This window comes from Rhineura floridana, chromosome 2, assembly GCF_030035675.1.
Source record: "Rhineura floridana isolate rRhiFlo1 chromosome 2, rRhiFlo1.hap2, whole genome shotgun sequence".
Taxonomy (NCBI): domain Eukaryota; kingdom Metazoa; phylum Chordata; class Lepidosauria; order Squamata; family Rhineuridae; genus Rhineura; species Rhineura floridana.
Window position 1 is genome coordinate 81,114,375 of NC_084481.1, and position 19,580 is coordinate 81,133,954.

At 39.6% G+C, this 19,580-nt stretch overlaps 1 protein-coding gene across 1 annotated transcript in view; it reads left to right on the forward strand.

Annotated features, from left to right (window-relative positions):
• The window catches only part of ADCY5 (adenylate cyclase 5), a 421,425-nt gene that overhangs the window by 392,245 nt on the left and 9,600 nt on the right, over positions 1-19,580 (forward strand). The window contains exons 13-20 of the mRNA XM_061609082.1: positions 639-755; positions 1,345-1,509; positions 4,009-4,184; positions 13,298-13,330; positions 14,198-14,330; positions 14,972-15,235; positions 16,192-16,396; positions 19,248-19,372. Of these exons, the coding sequence (XP_061465066.1) occupies positions 639-755; positions 1,345-1,509; positions 4,009-4,184; positions 13,298-13,330; positions 14,198-14,330; positions 14,972-15,235; positions 16,192-16,396; positions 19,248-19,372 (1,218 nt within the window). The remainder of the gene's footprint in view (positions 1-638; positions 756-1,344; positions 1,510-4,008; positions 4,185-13,297; positions 13,331-14,197; positions 14,331-14,971; positions 15,236-16,191; positions 16,397-19,247; positions 19,373-19,580) is intronic.

A 19,580-nucleotide genomic window follows, 5' to 3' on the forward strand; every position in this document is an offset into this window, starting at 1 on the left:
GTAGGTATCTGGCTGGCTACTGTGAAAACAGAATGCTGGACTACATTGGAATTTGTCTGATCCAGCTGGGCAAATCTCCTTCATCTTTGAAAGTTCAGCGGTTTAAGGACCTTTGCCAGTGTTCATGGCTACAATTCATTGCTCTAGTTGTATCTATTGTTCACCTAACCTTAATGTCCCTTTGTGACAAAAGAAATAAAATAAAATAAAGTAAAAGTCAGTTCTAGCTGGAATCTTGGAAGCAGAATAGTGTACAAGCATATGCAGGTTTATATATCCATTTATTCTGAGATAAGAATTGGATATTCATTTGAGCAAGATGTGGATGTTTATAAGTGCAGGAGATATACAGCCTTGGTTTTGGATTTTTTGTTTGTTTTGTTTTGCACACCATTGTTCCTTGTTTTGATCTAGGTGCCATTTTTTCATCAGGGAGCAGCAAGTCACTATGACAAGTTAGCCAAGCAGTTACATATTTAGCCTTCCTGCTCCTAAAATTACCTGGAGGAAGACAGATGCTCAGTAATCCGTTCTTGGCATATCAGCATGTGTACTTGCTAATGCATATTGCTCTTCAGTGTGCAAGATATTTATCCAGAGTAATGGTTTCAAACATTTTGTTTTTTCTTTATGTACAGCTTTTTCCAGCTCCACTCCAGGCTCTCTCAAGGAAGATTGTTCAGTCCAGGACCAATAACACCATAGTTGGGGTCTTTACCATAGTGCTGGTTTTCCTCTCAGCCTTTGTCAACATGGTATGTTACACTGCTCATTACTATGATGTATCCGTGCCCAGAAGCTGTAGAGCAAACCAGCAGCTGTGCTTTCTTTTGTAGTGTATGCGTGACCAGGTGTAATAGCCTTAGGGCTTGGATTCAGTGATTTCACTAGTCCTTCTAACCAGCCACTGTTACAACTTAACTTGCCCATTGGGTTGGCAAGTTTCACATCTTTGAAATGCACAGGGTCAAGGCAGTGCTAATTATTCAAGCAAATTTTGCAAACTGGAAGATTAAACCTGTAAATCGGGCACTTCCAGGGAGTTGCTAGCGTCAGTCTTATGGCATATTAATTAAAGGAATGGGTTTAGATGGGTTGTGGGAAGAGGTAGATGGTGTTTTGCATGCCTGCTAAGCAATCACTACTGTGACCTCTTTTGAACTAGTGATTTATGTAACTGGGTTCAAGAGTCATCTGTAGCGGCCTGGTTTTCTGGTGTGCAGAAAGCATCTTCTAATATATTTCTGCCCTGAACTCTTGGATTGCTCAGAGGGTTTTTTAATTCATTTTCCCCACCATCTTTTCCTTGCCTTTGTTTTATGTTAGTCTCTTCCTTTCTGCCAGTTCACATGCAGTACTGTGGATCTCCTTGACTGTGTGGCTGCAGAGTATAACATCACCCCACATAAGGTGAACATGTGCCATATTAGCTACTCTGCCTCCAACTACAGCCTGGGAACAGTGCAAGGATTCTGTGCCAGCTCCCAGCCAAGCTGCAACTTTCCAGAGGTATATGTGTACGTGTGTGTGTGTTTAAATTTAGAATTTGTATAAACTACATATGGAACTATTTATGCTGAGTGAAATAGTTAATCCATATAGCCCAATAATGTCTGTTTTGGTTTTCAGCTGCTTTCCAATGTCTCCGGGTAGAGATCCTTTCTAGCCTGGTGTCAGGTCTCAACCAGGGGCATCCTCATCAGAGGAAGACCAGGAGGCTCTGGTCCTGGACCCAGGCCTGACTCAGGCTCTAACTGAGAGTGAGAAGCCAGGGCCCTGTGATGGGGCCCAACACATGCCATCTGCACCCAGGGCAAGATTGGCCTGTGACAGCCCCCAAACCCAAGGGAGGGATGTCACTTCAGACACCAGCTGGAGACCCTGCCCATCCGGAGGAGTGCTCAATTGTAGGCCCAGAATTCTTGGGAGTAAAGGTCTGGTTGCAGGTGATTAATAGAGTCAGCTGAGGTTTGGGGTGTGGTTCCAGCAGCTCCAGCATGAAAACCCCAGTGCTAGGCTGGAAGAGCTGCTGGAACAATGTTTATATACCAGCTGTGTACCCGAACTGGCTGCTGATCGCCTGTCAACTCCAAACCAGACCTCAGACTACCCCGGACCTGCCACTTGCCTTGCCCTTGCCCTGCATTGCCCATCGATTTCTTAGTTCCTGGCCTTGGATTGTTGTGTCATTGTTCATTGCATGACCTCTTTGTTGTTGTGGACTCTGTGTGGACTAGCCCTGGATACTGCCTTGGTGTTGCCCTCCACTGTACTAGTCTCTTGCCTCCCAAGGAGGCCAGTGAGAACAGGGCACCAGGCTGCTAAAGATCCTTTAAACAAGAGATATCAGGAATTGAACCTGGGACCTTCTGCATGCAGTATCCTTTACCAATGAGCTCTGATCTCTCTGCTGATAATGTGTAGAACTAATTCTATACATTCTGAGCTTTACTGCATCAGACTGTAGGTGGGATAGTATATTTTTTAATCCTGACCCTACATGTAGCAAGCTAGCACATCAGGTTTAGTGTGGCTGCAGATTTATACACACTTATCTGGGAGTTAGTGCCATTGAAGTAAGTGGGACTTCATTCTGCGTAGATGTGTATAGGATTGCACTATTGTGATGTACTACGTTATTATATGCAGCAAACTGAATCTCTGCTGAAGGGCAGTATATACATCTTTTAAATAAAATAAATAACGTAACTAAACTTTTAAAAAGTGGGGTTAGGGAGTAGCACTCAAAATATAATTCAAGATCTGAGATGGTTTCTATCACCTCACAAAGCCATCTCTTTTTGCATTATGTGTAGAACGGGTTAAAGAGTAGCTGACAGAGTCATCACTCAAAATTATAAGTTAGTAAAAACAATAAAAGCCCCTTAATATATATACATACATGTAGGGATGTGCTAGACTTCTACCCAATTTGGATTTGGTACAGAATTTTCCATTAATTTGCATATTCTCTATTGTTGCAGATCAGATTTTTATGTAGCAATTTTCCGCAGCTATTTTCAAAAACGAGATTGTGTTTTTTTAGAAAAACTGCCTCTAAAATACTGATACTAAGAACAATGCTTTAATTGATATTTCCTTCCATTTATCGATATTAATATCAATATGTTTTGAGAGGAAAAAGAAACAGTTCCGTAAAAGCCACGGCTAGCAGACAAAGAACGAACTTAAATCTATACTGGCCTGTTAGGTCAACAAAATGCTTTCAAACTGGCACCTGCCAATGGATCCCATCCCTACATACATGTATGTATAGACACATTCAAATATAACAAAGATACATATATCTTATAAAACCTTTTTAGGTGAACTTTTAAAGGTGGATGGTTGTATTTTTGGGAGTCAGCATGCAATGCAGGTATTTTCTTGTTTTTAAAGGTCTGCCTACTGAACATGATTTTTCTGAGGAAAATACTTATTTAAATTTCTTTTGAAGGCATCATAACCTGCAGTTCTGTGTACTCATTACTTTTAAAAGTCATGTCAGAAAAAGTCTTTGGTTACTGCCATTTATTCCAGTACTTGTGGAAATTGAGCTCATGAAAAGCTGAGTCACTATAAGGCCTGCTCAACTTGTGACCCATCAAGCTGAATGTAACCCTTCATCCATGTAATGTAGCCTGCTAGAATGTGATGCCTCCCCCACCTATATTTACAGGCCCATGCAAGTAGCAAAGTAAGCTGGTAGATTACTGAGGCATGGCGGTGCCATACATGGCTGAGGGGCTCCATTTGGCTTGGTGGTTCAAGCGTTGGTCAGGCCTGCTGGAAGTTCAGCTAGTCAAATTTGTCAGCCTCTGTATAAGTATCCATTGAAGGAGTTGATTAGTATTAATTTGTAACTAGGATTCTTCCTTCTTAACAAGTCTTTGCAGCACTACTTAACTGATGTTTGATGTGCGTTACTGATTTTTTTCTCATTTGTTTTTTTTCCTCTCTGTCCCCCTTTCTTTCCTTTTTTCCGCCTCCCAATCCTTCCTCACACAGTATTTTACCTACAGTGTCTTACTGAGCCTCCTGGCCTGCTCTGTGTTCCTTCAGATCAGTTGCATTGGGAAACTCATTTTGATGTTGATTATTGAATTTATATATGTCCTTATTGTGGAAGTGCCGGGGCTTACCCTTTTTGATAATGCAGATCTTCTGGTCACAGCCAATGCCATGTAAGTGAATCTAAGGAGTCACCCTTAAACCTTTGTAAGTTATTTTTATATAAACTGGGGGACAGGGGACCAAGTATGGGGTCTAGTAAAGTGTCATAAACAGCAGATGAGGAAGTAAACTGTTTCTGGCTTGTATCACTGCAGAGTGTAGGTGGGCCTCACATGACTGAATAGTCTCTGGTTTAAAAAAACAAAAGCTATACATGGGATGCTGAGGGTTTTAGCCTACCCAGTTCTTTATGTGAATCTTTTATTGGTGTTGTATGGATGAGCATTCAATCATGTGAGTCCCCACCTGTGGTCTGAAGTGGAATAATCCAGAAACAGGTTTACCACCCCATCTGCTGTTTGAGAGAAACAAGTCAGTAGGTTTATGTAAACAACTGCACATAGAGCAGTGATGGTGCAGCATCCACAGGTGAGTCACTACTGTAAGTTATTAAGACCCTCTCTTGGTTCTTGCTCTTTATTCAATTTTGCTGGCATCTAGAATTTGAATGTCATACTTAGCACGACTGTCAGGTTCTCAGATGAGCATCAAATGTGTATCTTTTGCATCAAGCAGGAGGCCTGTGCCTTAGTCATGCTGAATGGTTACTTAACAGATCTCTTTTTTTATCACTTGCACCACATTCACCCAGCAAAGAAACAGTGACTTGAAAAAGAAAAGTGAAATGCCAGAACAGTCAAGTGAGAATTACTTCATTATGATTGCTTTCCCTCTGCTTCTAGTTATGAACAATTTAAGAATATTTTATATTTTATGTAAACTGCTTAGAGGTGTTTTTTTAATTAAGCATTATAGAAATCTTGTTAAATAAAATTGGGTGTAGGGAACCTTTGGCCCTCCAGATGTTACTGAACTACAAATCCCTTCATCCTTGGCCATTGGCCATGCTTACTGGGGCTGATGGGAGTAAATAGTGTCTGAAGGAAGCTGTTCCGAGTGATAAAATGGTCACTTCCCACTTCTCAACATCACTCCACCTTGGGATGGCAACACTGATATGGGATATGATCACACTGTCCTACCCATTATACAAAAAAAAAGGTTTGCTTCCTTTAAATTTTATCCAAGGTGGCAGGGAGAGGAACATTCTTATGTCAGTAGCTCCTACTGCTGATAGCATAAGAACTGCATCTCATTGTTGTGGAAAATGTCAAAATCTGATTACATGGCTAAAATTATAGTGGGTTCATTTTAATCCACATTAACTGATCCTGAGAATACGTTCTAATATTGCAGTTCCATGCCTGCTTACCTGGGTGTAAGCTCCATTGAATCCAGCAGGACTTACTTTTGAGGAATCATACATAGGATTGTGCTACACAGATGTAGAATGACAACTTGGCTTATGACTAACATTTACTCATTAAAAATTTGGTCACTGCAGACTTTTGTCTTGTTCACTCCTAAGCAACACCCCTTTTACTGGTGTTGTTATAATGTAATGCCTTATGATTTTCATAATTCATTTAAAATATGCCAAACAACCATTTCAATGATGTCTTTTCTTAAGAAAATAAAATACTACAGGAAAGAAAGGGGGGAAAGTCCACTCTAGTTGAACCCTTCTTCATATTTGATTGCTTAATTTTGATTAATCGACTTGGGGAGGGTGTTTGCCCTTCATATAAAAGAAAATTGATGGCAAATTAGGAGTGGTAATTTGAAGGAATAATCTCAAAGCAAACATCTTTTAGGCATTTTATATTGCATGAGACTGAGAGCACGCTGAATTAGAGCACTTAAAAGCAATTATTTGCATCACCTCGCAATCAAGATGTCAGTAAAAAGGTGGAGTAAATAAGCAGGTTTTTCCCAGAAAGAAATTTGGGAGCTGCAATCTTGCCACTCATTAAATGAGTTTTGCTTGCTCTGAAAACTCAATTTATTGTTATAGTCTCACTGCATGGTGAACCACTTCTGGCTTATGGGAAGTATTTAGTACATACACAGCCAGCCATAGTCTAGGCGTACCCACTTCGAGATGCAGGGAACATTGACCTTTGTTAATTTAAGTGGGCATCTGTCTGAGCCATCTAATTATTCCCTATACAGCATGCACATAATTAGCAATATATATATATATATATATCACTTTTTTGCACATAGCCCTATTCAAATTCACCCAAAACCTAGGCAAAGGAGGAGCTATAGTAAAGCCTAATGTACTGCAGCCAGCCAGCCAAAATTGTAACCATTAAAGTAAAGCCAGCATCAGACTTCAGGGGTGCTTGGCATGGTCCAGCTGATGCCCCCATGCTCCTGCTGCACTGCAGCCCCATGAGCCCTCAATAGGGATGGAATCCTCTCCTTTTCTACATTTCATTTTTAAGTGTGGCCCCCTAGTGGTCAATAATGATCTGATTCCTTTTTCCTCCAATATCTTTTCATTTTTCCGATCTCCGATATTTTTATTTTTTCTTTGCAGAAAATTATCAATATTACAATTGCTATTTATTCACCCGTCTCCATTGGTATCAATTTTTATTGTGAACTCTGTAATTATTGCTTGTTTATATTCCTTTTCAAGTGTATTGCAGAGCAAATTAAGGCAGAAAATCAAGTCAGTGTCTTCTGCTGCTTACAATCAACACCTCATTTCCTCCTGCTGCTTACAAGCAACACTTCATTCCCCCCCTGCTGCTTTCTGTCTGTCAATTACAAGCAATACTTCATTACATCAGTGAAAGGGAATACACATTTGAAGAGCTCACCTAGAAAGTAGATCAATAAAACCATCACTTACACTATCAATTATTTCAAAGTGACTTAAAAAAAATAAATTTGAAAAAAAGAATGATCGGAAACCAGGCCTGGAGAGTTGCTACTTCAAAATTCTCTCCGCAAAGATAGAGAATATTAGAAATAATAATTAATCTGATGGCAAATCCGATTATTGCAGAAACAGAACCCATCACGAGCCCTCATCCTCTTCTTTGTAGCAAGCACTCATGCTACCATTCTCCTCTCTTGTTGTTGTTATGTGCCTTCAAGTCGATTCCGACTTTTGGCGACCCTATGAATCAGTGACTTTCAAGAGCATCTGTCATGAACCACCCTCTTCAGATCTTGTAAGTTCAGGTCTGTGGCTTCCTTTATGGAATCAATCCATCTCTTGTTTGGCCTTCCTCTTTTTCTACTCCCTTCTGTTTTTCCCAGCATTATTGTCTTTTCCAGTGAATCATGTCTTCTCATGATGTGTCCAAAGTATGATAACCTCAGTTTCATCATTTTAACTTCTAGTGACAGCTGGTTTAATTTGTTCTAACACCCAATTATTTGTCTTTTTCGCAGTCCATGGTATGCATAAAGCTCTCCTCCAGCACCACATTTCAAATGAGTTGATTTTTCTCTTACCTGCCTTTTTCACTGTCCAACTTTCACACCCATAAATAGAGATCGGGAATACCATAGTCTGAATGATCCTGACTTTGGTGTTCAGTGATACATCTTTGCATTTGAGGACCTTTTCTAGTTCTCTCACAGCTGCCCTACCCAGTCCTAGCTTTCTTCTGATTTCTTGACTATTGTCTCTATTTTGGTTAATGACTGTGCCGAGGTATTGATAATCCTTGACAAGTTCAATGTCCTCATTGTCAACTTTAAAGTTACATAAATCTTCTGTTGTCATTACTTTAGTCTTTTTGACATTCAGCTGCAGTCCTGCTTTTGTGCTTTCCTCTTTAACTTTCATCAGCATTCGTTTCAAATCATTACTGGTTTCTGCTAGTAGTATGGTATCATCTGCATATCTTAAATTATTTATATTTCTCCCTCCAATTTTCACACTTCTTCTTGGTCCAATCCCGCTTTCCGTATGATATTTTCTGCGTATAGATTAAACAAATAGGGTGATAAAATGAATCCCTGTCTCACATCCTTTCCGATTGGGAACCAATCAGTTTCTCCATATTCTGTCCTTACAGTAGCCTTTTGTGCAGAGTATAGGTTGCGCATCAGGACAATCACATGCTGTGGCACCCCCATTTCTTTTCAAGCATTCCATAGTTTTCCATGATCTACACAGTCAAAGGCTTTGCTGTAATCTATAAAGCACAGGGTGATTTTCTTCTGAAATTCCTTGGTCCATTCCATTATCCAAAGTATGTTTGCGATATGATCTGTGGTGCCTCTTTCCTTTCTAAATCCAGCTTGGACGTCTGGCATTTCTCACTCCATATATGGTAAGAGCCTTTGTTGTAGAATCTTGAGCATTACTTTACTTGCATGGGGTATTAAGGCAATCGTCCGATAATGACTGCATTCCCTGGGATCCCCTTTCTTTGGAATTGGGATGTATATGGAACTCTTCCAGTCTGTAGGCCATTGTTTAGTTTTCCATATTTCTTGATGAATTTTTGTCAAAATTTGGACAGATTCAGTCTCAGTAGCTTGTAGCAACTCTATTGGTATGCCATCTATTCCTGGTGATTTGTTTCTTCCAAGTATTTGAAGAGCATCTTCCACCTCACATTCCAAAATTTCTGGTTCTTCTTCATACGGTTCCTCCATGACTGAATCTGTCATCCTGGCATCTCTTTTATAGAGTTCTTCAGTGTATTGCTTCCATCTTCCTTTTATTTCATCTCGGTCAGTCAGTGTGTTTCCCTGTTGATTACTCAACATCTCTACTCTTCGTTTAAATTTCCCTTTCATTTCTCTAATGTTTTGGAATAAGGCTCTTGTTCTTCCCTTTTTGTTGTCCTCTTCTATTTCTATACAATAACTATTGTAATAGTTCTGTTTGTCCCTACGTACTAGTTGCTGTATTGTTGTATTTAGGGTACTGATCGTGTTTCTATCTCATTTTGCTTTTGCTTTCCTTCTCTCTTTAACCATTTTAAGAGTTTCTTCAGTCATCCATCGACGTCTTTCTCTCTTTTTAACTAGAGGTATTGTCTTTTTGCATTCTTCCCTGATAATGTCTGTGACTTCATTCCATAATTCTTCTGGTTCTTTGTCAACTAAGTTTAAAGCCTCAAATCTGTTCCTTATTTGATCTTTATATCTTTCTGGGATGTTATTTAAATTGTATTTTGGCATTCCGATTGCTTTGTTGTTCTTCTTTAGCTTTACTCTGATTTTCAATACAACCAGTTCATGATCTGTACCGCAGTCTGCTCTTGGTCCTGTTTTCGCAGAAAGTATGGAACTTTTCCATCTTCTGCTACCAATTATATAATCAATTTGATTCCTATATTGACCATTTGGTGATGTCCACGTGTACAGTCGTCTTTTCAGTTGCTCAAAAAATGCGTTTGCAAGAAACAAATTATTGGCTTCACAGAATTCAATAAGTCTTTCTTGTGCTTCATTTCTGTCTCCTAAGCCCCATTTCCCCACAATTCCTAGTTCTTCTCTGTTCCCTACTTTTGCATTCCAGTCTCCCATGATTATCAGCACATCTTGTTTTGGTGTGTGATCAATTTCTTCCTGTACTTCTGCAGAAAATCTCTCCAATTCCTCTTCTTCTGCATTTGCTGTTGAAGCATAGACTTGGAAGATGGTTATGTTTATAGGTTTCCCGTTTAATCTCATTGATATAACTCGCTCAGACCTTGCGTTGTAGCTCCTAATTGCTTTTGCTACATCACTTCTCACTATTAAAGCAACCCCATTTCTTCTTAATTTCTCATTTCCTGCATATTTATACAGTGGTCTCCTAAGAACCCTCAGCACCTTTCATAAACTACCCTTCCCAAGGTTCTTTAGGGGAAGCCATGACTGTTTAACATGGAATAATAGTGGAATAAATGTATGGTGTGAATGTGGCCAGGGCTGAAGAGGATTCCTTCTTCAGAGTCAGGCATTCTGGGTAAGGTGACTGTATCTGTGCTGCTGCTGTGGCTTTCCATGTCATCTAGAAAGTCTTTTACAGTTAGAATGTTTTAGAAAAGCTTTTTTAGAAGTTATATGTTTAAAAGACCTTTCTAGTGCTATGGCAGATTGCAGCAATGGCAGAGGCATTTTACAGGCCACCTTGCCCAGAAGTCATTTCCCAGAGCCCAGGAAAGGCAGCAGGCAGGGAGATGGAGGAAAGCATCTGGCAGCAACCACAAATGGGAGCCAAGTTTGGTCCCTAAGCAGTGTCCGCATATCTCCACCTATGCCTGGTGATAAAGCAGGTTGGGCCAGTGATGGGGCCTTCAGAGCCCGGGGCCTTCAGCCAGTGTCCAACTGGGTGTTGGGCCTTCATGCTGGCACCATGTGATAACCTGAATTATTACTGGAAGAGGACAGCTGTTTGTATGCAAATTCTACTCACTCAATGGCTCAATAAGAAAGTATAACAAGGTCAATGTGGAAAAATAGTTTAAAAACTCACTGTTGGATTTTATGGGTGGATTTATCTGTTGTTTGGTCCTATTGATTTGTGGTCTTAGTGAGTTGTTTGGTTTGTTTTAATTTTGTCTATTGTACTTTGTGTCTCATCCAGAGAATATTTTTTTATTTGGCAACTCATAAATTGAATAAAATAAACATAACTGTAAAATGACAGGGCAAAAAATTGGAAAGGAACTTTAATTAATTGGAACACAAAGTGTCTCGTTTTGCTGGATACAACTCTGCAGCAGCAAAGCATCTAAACTTTCTGTCAAAATACAAGAAAAAATCTTCAGGGAATAAATATGAAGAAACTAGATTGCACGGCATCCTCCCATCTCCACTGCCACTGAACGAGATAGCAGCTTTACAAACAAACAGTTAATCTAACATTGTGTAGCTAGGTGTCTGCTTGCGCATTGGGATGTCACTTTTCTCACCTCCCTTTGCACCCACAGCAACCCCGTGGAGCAGAGTTTGAGGACACCTAGGGGACTGCAGTGGGGAGAAAAGGAAGGTGAAGTCCTATTGCTCAAGGAGAGGTCTGTTGCACAAGTGGAAGTCTGTTCCACTTGCACAGAGTCATCTTTGGATACAATCCAAAGCAAAAGTTGTTATTAATTAAATCTATATGCCATCCTTCCTCCCAGAAGGAGCCCAGGGCAGCAGAGAAATGACCCTAAAAATATCTTTAAAACATGAAAAACAAAACATCTGACAAAACATCATAAAAATAATTCCAATGCAGACAAGTCTGGAATAAGGTCTCTACTTGAAAGGCTTGTTGAAAGAGGAAGATCTTTTGGATGCACTGAAAAGAGAACAGAGACAACACCTGTTTAATATTTAAGGGGAGGGAATTCCATAGGGTAGGTGCCACAACACTAAAGTCCCAATTCCTATGTTGTGTGGAATGGACCTCCTCATAAGATATCTGTAGAAGGCCCTCACTGCTGAGCGCAGTGATTGCCTGGGCATATATAAATGTTAAGATGATATTTGGTCAGGTATTCTGGTCCCAAACTGTATAGGGCTTTATATACCATATAAGTATGAGGGTTCAAAGTGTACTCTGTGCTTGTCTCCTTGCAGACAATTTGGCAAAGATTAGGGGCTGTATTTCTAATTAAAAGGGATTTTTTGGAATGATCTTTCTCACCCACTGAATTAAGCTTGCTTATCTATACATATCCTTTCACTAGAAAAGGCAATAATGCTGGGAAAAACAGAAGGGAGTAGAAAAAGAGGAAGACCAAACAAGAGATGGATTGATTCCATAAAGGAAGCCACAGACCTGAACTTACAAGATCTGAACAGGGTGGTTCATGACAGATGCTCTTGAAAGTCACTGATTCATAGGGTCGCCAAAAGTCATAGTCGACTTGAAGGCACATAACATCAACAATCTATACATATCCTTAGGAATTATTCCCCTAACTTGTCCAGGCAGCATTGATTTATAACATCCTATCTAATTCTCCAGCTTTCCTCGAGCCCTCGCTTCAAATAAAATTTTGCTCAAAGGCAGAGAACCTCTTTAATGTTAACATTAACTAGTAGAAGAAATTTGTAGAAAGTGGTTATAGCTCCACATAGTGTTCAAAGTGAAAAATAGTAGCAGTGATACTGTGGAGCAGTTGCATATTACACCTCATACTAAATGCATTTATTTTTTAATTATTATGTGGGATCTTTAATTCTGTGAAATTTTGTGTAGGTGTAGGAACTTACTTTCAAGTGTTTTTAAACTGTAATATTAACCATACTTGGGAACAGATTTCATTTAAATTGGCAGGACTTGCATTAGAGTAAAAGATTTGAGGCTTTGGTTCTTATGTCATAAGGGACATTAGGGATCCCTCCTATTGCTTCAATCCATCATGCACACACAAGAGATATAAAATGACTTCTATATTAATTTCAGTGGACTGAACTACTTTGCCCATGTGTTCATTTGATTAATGTCATGCAAGTGATCCAAAGCAGGCATGGACTTTTGAACTGGTTGAAATTTGAGAGAGACACTTCTGTTTGGATAGCATTTGTGCAGTGAAATGTACTTATTATTATCATCATCATCATCATCATCATTATATTATATGCCTTTTTCTTAGCATATTTATTATTTCTTATATATGCACAAAACAAACTAGCTGTATCTGTAAAATAAATTCCTTTTTCTTTCTGTTTTTTGTAAATTTTCCTTCTTTTAATAAAGATTATTTTTAAAATAATATTTTATATTGTAATTTGTTAGCGTTCAGTCTTCACATATCTCAGTAATCCTTACAAGAGGTAAGGCAGTGTTATAATTCCCATGTTGCCAGCTGAAAGGCTGAGAGACGATGGCTTTCTAAGGTAGACTGGCAAGTGAGATCTGAACTGGAATGTTCCTGCCTCATTGCTTATACTCCTAGCATAGCAAGCAGTATGGGAGGAGACTAAATGGGAAATTGGGAAGAAAGAGATGGAGCCAGTGACATATAAAGGTAACAGCAATCTATATGTTGTTATATGCTTTCAAGTCAATTACGACTTATGGCGACCCTATGAATCTTTTTTTTATATATTCACAGGGTTTTTATGGGAAGAGGTATTCAGAGGTGGTTTACCATTGCCTTCCTCTAAGCCTATGGCACCGGGATTCCCAGGCAGTGTCCCATCCAAGTACTAACAAGGCCTGACCCTCCTTAGCTTCCAAGATCAGGCAGGTCCAGGGTAGTATGGCCGTAGGCAGCAAGCTATATACATTGTCTAAAATCTGTCTCTTTTGTTATTTCAGAGTATTTTCCAATGGGACGGAGAATGAAATATGGTGAGTTACTGGGGAGGGGGTGGGTGGGTGGGTAACCTGAAGCTGCCTTTTAAAATAATAACTAGATTTAGCTATCGGTGCTTTGAGTTGGTGTAGCCATAATGTGGCCCCTCTCTTAACAGGGATATGGGTTGTAGGATCACATACTCACTCACTCCTCTCTTTTCAAACACAGATTCCTCTTCCCCTTCCACTATGCACTGTTAACCATAGCAAATGCTCACCGGGGTTCCAGCTTAACCAGGATTTGAAACCAGCTTGAAACATTACTTAATGTCAACCATAGTTAGTGGCACTGAACTACCTAACCTTAATTGTATTCAAGGACATGAAGAATTTGACCTCATGAAGGCGAGGGGAGGGAGAGAAACAGAGAGTACAATCCAGTGTTCTGCCACAAATCCTTTAACTATGGTTTAGAAATGGAGTGCAATAACTTTGCCATGGCTCTTTTCATTTATTTTTTCCTTGCCTAAGAGACATTTTTGATACAGTACACCTTGCTTCTATAGTCATTGAAGCACAGAAAAGAAAGATTGATGTAGTGACCCTATGTAAAGTTAAAGGTGATCACTTGGACTTCAATCTCCATACATGGTCAAATGCAGGAACTAAATAATAATTTAAACAATGATGAGCTGAGCAGAATTAAATAGTCATTTTACTGTAGCTATATATATAACTGTATATATAGTATATAGTTACTATTACTAATAGTGAATTTTAATAATAGGCAGCTGGATCCCATCCCACGCTCTGCCTGTTGCAACACAAAAAGATTGAGAAATTGCTTGCTTTGAATTGTATTTACTCGTCCAGTTCAGTGACTGGCATCCACAGTTTTATGTGTTTTCTTTTCCTGTGCAGTCCTCCAAGTGTGTCCAGGGTGGCCCTGAAGATTGTGACTCCTGTAGTTATCACCGTTTTTGTTTTGGCGGTATATCTGCATGCCCAGCAGGTGGAATCCACAGCAAGGCTTGATTTCCTTTGGAAGCTTCAGGTGTGTGCTTCTGAATGTTGTTTTTAAATGGCATTTATAATCAGTAAATGGTAGCTGTTCATGCTATTACCTCATTATCGTATCATGCTCATAAATTAGAGTTAGAAGTGCTGGCACAAAGCAAATTTCTACAGTTTCAGTTTTATTTGAGGATCACAAAGGTCTTGACATACTTAATCTACAGGAGTCTGACAGTCCTTGCTTGGTTAGCGTGTTTTAGATACGTAGTATTTAGAGATACTACTGTTGTATTTAGAGATATGACAGACACCCACTATTTGCACTTTGCAGATATAATTGAAGACATTTTTGTTTTGACAGGCTTTCTCAGCTGGATGAATAGATATCTGCCATGGGTGTCAATTTTTGTATATATATGTATACTGTGTTTTGTGCTTCTGTTTTTCGTGGGGGGGAGAGTTTGTATATCACCTTGAGACGACTGTAGAAGGTGATTAATAAATCATTATTGTTAATAATAATAGGTAGGTAGTATGCTTGCTAAACCACTTTCTTTCTTTCTTTCTTTCTTTCTTTCTTTCTTTCTTTCTTTCTTTCTTTCTTTCTTTCTTTCTTTCTTTCTTTCTTTCTTTCTTTCTTTCTTTCTTTCTTTCTTTCTTTCTTTCTTTCTTTCTTTCTAGGCTACTGAAGAAAAGGAGGATATGGAGGAACTGCAGGCCTACAATAGACGCCTTCTCCATAACATATTGCCAAAAGATGTGGCAGCCCACTTCCTTGCACAGGAGCGGAGGAATGATGAACTGTATTATCAGTCATGCGAGTGTGTGGCTGTCATGTTTGCTTCCATCAGCAACTTCTCAGAATTCTATGTAGAGTTAGAGGCCAACAATGAAGGAGTGGAATGCTTGAGGCTCCTCAATGAAATCATTGCCGACTTCGATGAGGTAAGCAAGTTAAAAAAACACACATTTAAAACTGAAATTGTTCTGGTTTGTTCTTAACTGATAGACCCTTGAGGGCACACATCAGCTACCTCAGACATCTTTTGGTTTCTGTGCTAGGTTTCTTTTATGTGTCAGAGATAACAATTAAAATATTACACAATTTATTCTCAGCTGTACTATATACTCAAAAATGCTGCTGAATCTGCATAATGCAGTTACAGTCACAAAGAAACTCTTTATCCAAGCCTATGGGTGGGCCCAAAAAAGTTACCTGACTTGCAAATCTCATGGAACTAGTTTCCTAGTTCTTTGTATACTGACTTGTTGACTACATTTCCTGGTTTAACAAATCCATTTTAATCACCCTGTGCTCTGCTCCCATGAATGTGTATCATTGCAGTGGTGCAAATGGTAATTTGGCCATGGCAGCTGAAAAAGAGAGTGGGCAGAGCTTCCTAGGAAAGTTGTACCTCCTCTGTTATTACTAGTGATAGCTAGCACTGGCCTGTTATTTTTATTACTCAGAAAGTCCAGTGAAAGGGAGTTGCTAGGGTAAATTTTACCTCTCCATATGATTAAAAGTACAAATGGTCCTAACCCAATCACCTTGCATATGACAGCAAGCACTGACACACTCCTGCCAAGTCCTGATGTAGACCCTAAAAGGGGATGAATTGTCTTCCTATAGCTGTATGCCTACATCACATCATGTGACCTGACATCATAGTGCAAAATCCTACTTTGCTTTCCTTATTGCATTTCAAGAAACCAGAATAGAGCCTAGGTCACCTCCTGTCTACCTGCAGGATCCAAAAAGCTTTTGAAATTTCTCTTCATATGGGAACCACAATAAAACATATGGCCTGCAAGCTACACCATGTATAATACCCGAGTCTTGTACAGTTCAGTTTCCCCAGCATATATTGATTTGTATATGCCCTTTTTTGGTTCTGCAGATAATAAGCGAGGACCAGTTCCTACAGTTGGAAAAGATCAAAACTATAGGCAGCACATATATGGCTGCTTCAGGCCTTAATGATTCCACCTATGACAAAGTGGGCAAATCGCACATCAAGGCCCTGGCTGACTTTGCAATGAGGTTAATGGATCAAATGAAATACATCAATGAGCATTCGTTCAACAACTTCCAGATGAAAATAGGTAAATGTCTTTGTTGTGGTGTATGCTTTTGGAATTTATCCTCTGTGGTTAAAAGTGCAGACGCCACATATTAATTGGTGCTGCCTCTATTGAGTTGAATTACTGGTTAAAGCAAAAGTATTGACCTGCAGTGTCAGTTATGTTTTAAACAGAAACTTGACCCCATTACATAACATTCCCAAATGGATTTGACAGTGGAGAAATCAAAAGCTAAATAAAGGACTTTTCTATCCACATTAGTGCTTTAGAAGGGTCACGACTGTTAGGTTTCCAGTATTATACATGACAACCAGTTCTGTCAGCCCTTCATATTTGGATCTAAAATTGATAAATATGCACATGTGAAGGTTAGCAGAGGAGGGATGAGCGAAAGCTCTGTCAGTCGGATCCTGTAAGGGTGATCCTCATTCATGCAACACAGCTTCACACACCTGTGTCCCCCCTTCTTTGTAGTTTCCTAGAACCATCACCTAGGTCCTCTGCTCAGTCACTTGTTTGTGAGGAAATGAATCCAACACTTCTACCTCCTCCCGCTGAGAAAACTATCAAAGCTGACAAAGCCAGCCATTTTGCATTCAGATCCATCTTTCAGGCTTGGTTTTGTTGCCCACTGTGAGAAGAGAATGCTGGGCTAGGTGAGCTTTTGGCCTGATCCAGCAGAGCTCTTTTTGTGTTATATGTTCTTATGTGTTTGAATGGGCGTGCCTCAGATGTAGTTTGCTGCTGTTATACATCTGGATTGAGTTTTTTTCCTCCAGGTATACTCCACTGTCCATATGCCAGTGACAAGGTTTACAATGAAACATGTAAATTGGACATGTCTGTGCAAAAGAAGCAGATTTTAATATATTTTACAGATGATTTATTTAGAGTGTAGAACATTAGTGTTCTTGATGCACTATTACACATGTTCATAATTCTGGATATCACAAAATACTGGTATCTAATAAACAAAAACCCTAGCCAATTTTCTTAGAAGTAGTTAGATACTGTAGGAGATTCAAATTCAAGCTGAAGTATCAGATTTGAAAAACCTGAGAAGGTACCACTGGATGAATTTGCCTCACACTTAGCTGGTATTGTTTCAAATTCTTAGCACTGGCACATACAATATAGCCACCATACGGAGACTGCTTTAAAACACTTTGTTGTTGTCCATTTACAATACCATGTGGATCTGGCAGTTTTCTTAAAACCGCTGCAGACCTTTTATTCCCCCTGATCCATTTATGTAGGCATGGAGAAAATGATGAGCCAATGTGGAATTCTTCAGTTTTCAGCAGGAAAAAAAAAGCCAGTGATCATGTGATCAAGTTTTGTGGTCTAGTCTGTGTCTGGCGACTCCAATCCCAGTTCCATCCAATGGCCCAGCTAGAGACAGATCTTTTAATAAATAATAATAATAATAATAATAATAATAATAAATTAATTTTTGTGTCGCCTATCTGGCCGAAGCCACTCTAGGCGACGTACATATTAAAATTCAATAAAATACAATATAATTACAGAATAAAATACAATGCAGTCAACACTAATGCAGGCGTAAAACTATGTAGGGCAATCAGAAACAATAAACAGTCACAGAAAAATTAGCCCACCCCGGAGATCCCAAAGGCCTGTCCAAAGAGCCAAGTTTTTAAGGCTCGGCGAAATGTATCCAAGGAAGGGGCATGGCGAAGATCAAACGGGAGGGAGTTCCAGAGAGTGGGGGCCGCCACTGAAAATGCCCTCTCTCTAGTCCCCACCAACCTAGCTGTTTTCGTTTTGCCATCGGGATAGATTTGCGAGGTTCACAATTCCCAGCTTCCAATACTTTTGTTTAACTTTCAATTCACATGGTGTTCCTCTGCAAAGGCTTAGTATCGCTGTTTCCTTGTGCCCCCCCCCCAACTTACATTTAGGGCATAACGTTCCAAAATAAGCACTTTTGCTCCCTAAAGAAAGTGGGTTTAGGATTACAGCCTAATAGAAGAATCCTAAGAATAGAAAGCCAGTGTAAATTAAGTTACACCATTCCATACTCTGTTCAGGAGAAATTTGGAGGAATTTGACTCACACTTCCTGTTTTACTGGCTAAGTTCTGCCAGGTTGCTGGGTCACATGACTCAGCTGAAAGGGATTTGGAAGAAGTATAAGTCTCTCCTGCCCTTCCCACCCCACTATATCCCCAGAACACTTCTTTTTGGGGGGCAGCATTTATTCCACTGGTTTTAAGTTCCACTGGCTGAGCCCATGCTGAGCCAGGGTGGGGGACTTACACTGACATATCTCCATCTCAGCCAAGGTGAAGGTCTTACACTAGCAAAGCTTTAGCTGAGCCTCAACTCAAACAGGAAAGCTGAAGATCTGCCAAATCCAAATTCTCTCATCCCGAAGGATATTGGGTTTAGATTGTGGTGTAAGCCCTATTTATTTCAATGGGAAAGAGTTAATGTTTCAGTTGAAGTCAATGGGACTGGGCCTTCTTTTGTTTTCAATTTTTAAAAATGTTAAGGTCAAATATCAATACTCCCTTCCTTCCTTCTTTAAATTTTGCTCGCTTTACATATTTGAAAAGCAGTTTTAGGAAAAAAATATTGGTACGGAAAGTGCAACAGTCCACTACTTGTAGGTTGGTACTTGCCTATTGATATATCAATTACGTGGATTACATGCAACCCAATATGCAAATTAGAGTAGACTTTCTGCCATATGGTTAATAAGTTCCCCCATTCAAAAATTAGCTCTGGCCAATTTATGCCTAGGGAAGAATCAGATGTTTGCAGTTCTCTGCCAGAACTGATTTGGTAGTGATAACTTATAAGATGTAGTTTTTCTACTTATGTCTAATTTTGTACTATTTCTTTGGTAGGGCTCAATATTGGCCCAGTGGTAGCTGGGGTGATAGGCGCACGTAAGCCCCAATATGATATTTGGGGAAACACTGTGAATGTAGCCAGTCGAATGGATAGCACAGGAGTACCCGATAGGATTCAGGTGAGTCTTCTTGGCACTTCTCCTCCTCCCCAAAACTTTCTGCTCTTATGAATTATACAGCCACGAGAGTGGCTATATACTATAGCCAGCATGGATTTTTCTCATTCCGCAGTGTTAAATTGAAAATAACTCCCATGCCATTCCCCTGCTTCCCATAAGCTGATTTCAAAACAAAACCTTACAAAACTTATAGTCCTGAACTTAGAAA